Source organism: Anopheles maculipalpis, chromosome 3RL, assembly GCF_943734695.1.
Source record: "Anopheles maculipalpis chromosome 3RL, idAnoMacuDA_375_x, whole genome shotgun sequence".
Taxonomy (NCBI): domain Eukaryota; kingdom Metazoa; phylum Arthropoda; class Insecta; order Diptera; family Culicidae; genus Anopheles; species Anopheles maculipalpis.
The window spans coordinates 89,259,126-89,265,584 of record NC_064872.1 but is presented as its reverse complement, the minus strand read 5'-3'; the positions used below and the strand labels follow the sequence as shown (position 1 = coordinate 89,265,584).

Here is a 6,459-nt window from a genome sequence, read left to right as displayed (position 1 = left end):
AAAACACATCATGGATGAATGAGGAACCCTGCCTCACTCTCATATACGGTCGTTATATTAGTTCGTCTAGTGAAGAGCCTCAAATCAATGGTTAGTTAGCCTTAGGGATGCGATTTACCGTTTCTATAGTAACGACAATTGATGGAGCTCAACGTACGAGCGAGAGAAGGAAAGAGAGAGAGAGAGAGAGAGAGAGAGAGAGAGCGCGGGAGGGAAACAGCACAGCATGAAGACGTAGAAGAAGGAGTGCCTGCGAGATCGCATTTAACTTAGAATCCCGTCCAGTGTTGGAAGTGCGATCGCACGGAGCGGAAGAACATTTTATTGGTGGCTCTTGTGAAGGAAGGATCAAAGTGTATCGACGCGTTGTGTTGTGTGCCTCAACTCAGCATCTTTTCATGCATAATTGCAAGGTGATCATTTGTTAAGGAAAATTACGGTCAATCAATAAAAGTAAAATTTATGTACGGGTGCGGTTTTGTTGGAGCGTTTGTTCAGTGAGATGACAGTGTTGTGTGTGCGAATTTGTGTGAAGCAAAATGGCTGAAAGTTGGCGTCGGTTTTTTTTGGGTGGAATTCACGTCTCTGCTATTCTGTGTATGGTTTTTTAAGTGGAAAAAATTCCTATTTTGGTTTAAGATGAAGCATGTGTGATGTGATCATAAGTCCTTTTCTTGGGCAGAAAAGTTTTGAAAAGTCTTTTAATAAAGGGGAAAAAGATGGTGTCCATGTGTAGCCTCCAACATGGCGCTAGTTAAGGGCTTCCTATAGAGGATATGCTTTTTTGTGCAGTGAATTAAATTTGCAAGGCATTGAGTGTTTGGTGGTCACGCTATGGAAATTATGAAATTCGCTAGTTTTCTGATAAGGTAAGTGTAAATTTTTCATACACTAAATAGGAGCCGGCAAGCGAAAGATAGCGATGATCGATTGCACTAGGTTTTCAAACCTCAACAGAACCCTATAACAGTCGGGCACGTGTTATGCATCGCTAGAAGCAAAACATGTGCACTCCCGTTTATATACACATGTGAGTAGCCGGGCGAATGCCCAGTCGAACTTCGGTGGTCCGGAGTGCAGACTTCAAATCTGTAGTCGATTAGCGTCGAAGTGGTTCGATTCCACCTACTGGGCGATATTTTATGTTTTGTTTATAATTTTTTATTATACTTAATTCTTTATTTGATATATTATTTATTATTATATTCATTTATTTATTATTTATCATTGTATTGTTTTTCTCATATGTTAAGAAAAAAAACCCTAAAGCATTAAATTTTAGCAGTTTTTTATATTTACTTCTTTCATTTTCTCTCTTTTTTATACTGCCCAAAGGGTGCCATAATTTCACCGTACCACATTATTCCACAGGAACACAAATATGAACAATCTTTTCCATTTCGCTTTCTTACTCTCAATATTGTATTCATTTTCTCTTATCTCACTCACCCGCCCCACAATTCCTCGTTTTAAATCCTTCCCACTCCCGCGTAAAGGGCCGGAGTTTTCGCTCCGATCTTCTACTTCAAATCAGTCCACCTTCCACCTCAGTAGCAACAGTAAACGTTCACCTCCTGTGTTGAAAGTTTTTTTTTATCAGTTGTACAGGACAATATTTTAAATAAAACGGTTAGAAAATGGAAAAGGGATCAAGAGAGGCACCTTAACTAACGTGTGACAACGGTCAAAGAAAAAATGATGAATGTCGGCGCATCCCCGTCTCTTTAAATGAGAACGAGAAAGTGTCTCTCTGTGTATGATGTGGTGTCCCTGTGTTCGTCTCCAGTGTCCCTGCCACCTTTAAGCAGACGAAGAAAATAGCAAAAAAAAAAAGACGGAAAACCTATCCACCTCCCCGCAACAAGTGCTCAGTCCGTTCGTTTTCGCGCTTCCTCGTCCTCGCCGTCCGATGAGTCGGTGGTGAATTCGCTATCGTTCGCCTGCATCTCGTTGTGATCCGATTCCGATTCGCTAATGTCCCACTGTGGATGTTCGGTCGGGATAGCGGCTGGATCCTTGACGTCCAGCTTCAGATCGAGCTGCTGGTCCATGCCGATGTACGAATCAGACCGTAAACACACGGTAAACACGTACATGCCGGCCCACTTTGGTGCGGTGAACTTTAGCTGGACTTCTTCGCGATGGATCAGGTTGGTCACGTGGTACGGTACGGTTAGGAGCGTGTGCGACTTTCGGTCACAGATGTACGTCCACCAGTATTCATGCTTTTCCTAGGGAATGTGAGAGGGACGGCATGGAATAAAAAAATGGATTCTTAAGGGGTAAACCTAACGCTCTCCCTTACCTCAGGAAACAGTGGACAGTGAACGGGATGGGACACTTTCGATCGTCCTTCCAGCTTTTCACGTTTGTTAATTTTTTGCTGGAATCTAAGGGAAAGAAAATGGATAGAATTCATTATAGTAAAACCAAAAATGTATGAATGAGAAGCGAAAATGCGTACTTTTCCCACTCATCATCATCATCCGCTGCTGCTTCGCTTGCATCATTGTCGCTTTCGGCACCGCTGTCTCCGTCTGCGGAATCATCCTCTTCACCTCCACCTGTAGCTTTCCTCTCGCTACTCTTACCAGACTGAAAAAGGGAAGATCATGATCAAAATTCATCTATTCGTTTGAAAATGGTGTGTGTCCTGTAACCTACCTTTGTCTTCTCACCCGCGGCTGTTGCCGATTGGGTCGTTGACTGAGGGGCCGCTGCAGCTGCCGCCGCCGCCGCAGCAGCAGCAGCACTTGCTGCTGCAGCCGCTGCGGCCGCTGCTGCCAGCTTCCGGTTGTGTGGTTTCGCACCGGCCGCCTTAGCCTTGCCCTTGTGTCCCTTGGAGGATTTTGGTTGCCAGCCGGGAGGCTTTTTCACCTTCACCTCCTGCTTCTGATCGTCGGTCGCTTCCAGCTCACCGTCCGCATCGCCATCACCTGTGTCACCGTTTTCGGTGCTTTCACTGCAATTCAAACGTTCAAAAAAGGGGAAATAATTAAGTTGCAATTTAAATGGTAAAATGGAGGAGCGGTCTTGATGTGGGTACGTACGTAATTCCTTGCTTTTCCTTGGCCGTTGTGTCACCAAACAATTCCGACATGCTGCGTCGTACCAGTTCCACCGTGACCGTTACGATTGCACCGGCCGTTACAACGTTCGAATTTTCATCGTCCACCACCTCACACTTGATGCTGAAATCAATTAGAGGAAGATGGCCAAGCACCTTCACCACGTTAGTGTACTGCTCGTCGTTCAGGCTGCGAAGGGCGGAACGTCTCTGTTCGGGCTTCAGTTGAGCCAACTGTTGTAGATTGCGCGTGTTGAATTTACGGGCCAGATGGGCCCGCAGTTCCTTCGTCATGTGGGGTAGCTGCATTAGGGGGTGTTCTGATTCGCGCAAACCCTGAATAACCATCGGCGAAAGTTTCATGCAATTTTCGATTGTTTCAATTGCCGGTAATCGCTGAACTGGAATAGGCAAAAAGGCAAATGTCAGTCCAACATGAAATTGCAGGCTTTCTTTTTTCTACTTACTCTTTCTCGCATAAGCCAGCATAATCAGGTGACTCACGCAGCTCACCATCTCCTGGATCAGATACGGACACTTGCGTACGATCAGCTGACGATCCAGCTCAAGCGTTGCCGGGTTTAAAGCGATCCGGGAAAGATGCGCATGCAGAATCGCACGTGCCTTCAGCGAGTAACTTCTCGCAAACGGTAATTCCTTACACTTCTCGTTCAAATATGGCAACTCACGGATCAGCGCCGGTACCTCCGTATTATCCGACGGTCGCTCAACAACCTGATTGTTGTGTCGCTTTTCAAACTCAAAACTAGCCGCCAGTATCATAATCACACGCTTAACCGCCATGTGGGGCGTTTTGTGGAAAAAGTACCAATACATGTTGGTCGTGTCCAGCAGCACCTTATCGCCGCTGTAACGAATCGAACGATACCACCACGTACCGACCACAATCGGCAACGCAACCATAAACACCAGCGCATACAGCCCAAGCACCCATACCGAGTTTTCCTTCTCAACGATCCAGGAAGGCAGCGCAATGCCGAACGAGGTCGCACCGGGACCATCGGGATTGCCGTACTTTTCCCAGTTCTTTCGTGCCTCATCGTCCGTTAACGCTTGATACGCTTTTGTCAGCTTCATGAATGCTTTTTCATCACCCGTTTCCTTATCCGGATGCAGTATAACGGACAGTGTGCGATACGCTTTCTTAATGTCCTTCTGGGAGGAACCGAGCGGTACGCCCAGTATCTCGTACGGATCAAAGTTGGACATTTCGTAATCGAACTGGGACACCTTGTAGGTGAGGAAGGCGAGCAACACCCAACCGGCCACGATCGCTAGCTTCACCAGCAGCTCCTTGGTGCCCTTGTACGGGTCGGAATGTTCCATGGTGATTCGTTTTCGCACGCATCCTTCGCAGTAGCAGTTTTCCTCCTTTGTCGTTGGATCTGCGGATGGAAAAATGAGCGTCAAACGTTGTTATTTGCTGTTGCAGGGTAAATAAATGATAAGAACCAGGGAAAGAGCTAGCGGAACTGAGCACGGTATTTTACTTCAAGTTCACCAGCGTGACATTATTAAATAGTGCAAGAATTGTGTTTGCTGTCTTGGTGAAGTACAAACTCTGGATAGGAATCGGAGAACCCACGTAAGCATGCAGAAGTAGGCTTTGATATCGTTACGGTAAATTAAACCTTGTTCGTGTATAGTTAGCAGTGCTGTTCTGTTTTGTTCCGATCTGAGAAGTATACCACGATAAAAAATGTCTTCACGAAATTCAGCGTTAGTTTCGAAAGGATTTCTTATTTGGGTGTGTTTACACAAATGTTTTGCTCAAGGTTCTCGTCATCGTCATCACCTGGTGAGAAGATCGTTTCCCTTTACTTTAGCTTGTAAATTTGCCATTAGAGAAAGTGGCGGCTATGCCATCGCAACATTCTTGTCCATCTTTCCCCTCACCCTAGCCAGACATGTCTAGCACGAATAGGGAGTAAGACACACCGCAGGGAGAAAGCGAATCGCCCAGGGTACAGTCAGGCGCGGGGGTAGAGGCGTGCTCAAGCGTAAAGGACAAGGAAAAGAAAACAAGTCAAGTAACTGTACTTCGCGTTGGCCCGGTTTTTTGACAGCTCACCAAAAACCCGACGACGTGTAGACCCGCCGCCGCGCTCTGCCAACACGCACGCACGCACACACAACGGCGCGCCGTACGCAATCAACAGATTGTGGATCCGTGGAAAATCGTTTTCAGACGGTACACGCGGACACCCCGTTTCTTACCTTCCTTTTTCTTCCTTGGCCAAAAGTAGAACGTGGTCGGCACCAGGATCAGTGCCAGAAACGAGAGTATAAAGTAGAAGAAGGTTCCACCACTCTCGTCGTACTGAAATTTCTGGCCACCCATCGCAGTGGGCCGTGTTGTGTGGTTCTGCTCCCTTTTTTGATGCGGTCGGGACTACTGCTTACTTCACGGCGCCTAGGCACGGGGCACTCGTTGTCTTTAAAGGCACGGGGCACTCGTTGTCCGTCGGTGTCGCTGTTGGTTCACTCGTTTCACAATCCGGTGGAAATATTCCATTGAACGGTGTGCTAGGGTGCCGATCGCCTGTATTTGGTGGTTCCCCAGGTGTATGCGCACGCTAGAAGAAGAAAACTTCTCGACGGCCACAATCACAAAAAAAAACTACCAACACCACGTACATGAAAGCCGTAAATGATGACAGTGGGGCAGGTTATGCCAGAGAGCGATTGTTTCGCGTCGCCATCTTGGTTGAGAGATTGTTTTTGTATTGAACTGTTGTTAGAGCGATTATTGTATGATAATCAAATTTTAGAATATTAAAATTGATGTCTTGTGGTGCGTTTACTGATAATAATTTTTTTTATCCATCTCAGTTTGGCGTGAAGGTAAGTAAAATACAAAAGGTATTCATTTTATAGCAGCTTTGTAAACGTCAAAACTAGCTTTTATGGCAGGACCTTGTTTATATCTGTTGTGTAGCTGTCAAATCATTATTTACAAGAAAAAACGTTATTTTTTAAAAACTACAACTTGAAATGTAAAATTCTAAATTATCTGTTATCTATTTTGGATGATCCCGAGACCTTAAAAAACTTCAAATGCAAAATGAGAATTTAAATTTACACCATAACGAATTGAGATGGATGCTTGGCGAACAAAACACGTTTCACAACCGTTGGTGAACTGTTTGAAGTTCAAATTTTAATACCTTATTTTAGTGAAAACCGAACATAAATTGTCCTTACAATTGATACGGAGGTAATATATTTCGATGGGTTTTATCCCATTATTTGAATATTGTTACTGCTACCATAATCTTCAAAGTCAGGCACGTGTTCGTGAAGTTGAGTCACGTATTTATCAGTTGGGCGGTTGATAACGTGCTCTAAACGCTACGTTCTAATCAACTTAT

General features: G+C 45.2%; 1 protein-coding gene and 1 non-coding gene across 2 annotated transcripts; one reads left to right on the top strand and one right to left on the bottom strand.

Annotated features, from left to right (window-relative positions):
* The first annotated feature begins 1,048 nt into the window (after positions 1-1,048).
* Positions 1,049-1,135, top strand: Trnastop-uca (transfer RNA opal suppressor (anticodon UCA)). Its single transcript has one exon. It is a non-coding gene; the product is annotated as a tRNA-Sec (tRNA).
* Positions 1,136-1,851: 716 nt separating this feature from the next.
* Positions 1,852-5,448, bottom strand: LOC126561677 (translocation protein SEC63 homolog). The gene is made up of 7 exons (XM_050217971.1): positions 5,306-5,448; positions 3,535-4,473; positions 3,051-3,468; positions 2,665-2,962; positions 2,465-2,595; positions 2,306-2,390; positions 1,852-2,231 (listed from the first exon to the last, which is right to left on the bottom strand). The coding sequence occupies exons 1-7, from the start codon at positions 5,427-5,429 to the stop codon at positions 1,869-1,871; spliced, it is 2,358 nt and encodes a 785-aa protein (XP_050073928.1). The 5' UTR covers positions 5,430-5,448; the 3' UTR covers positions 1,852-1,868.
* Between the last annotated feature and the right edge of the window lie 1,011 nt (positions 5,449-6,459).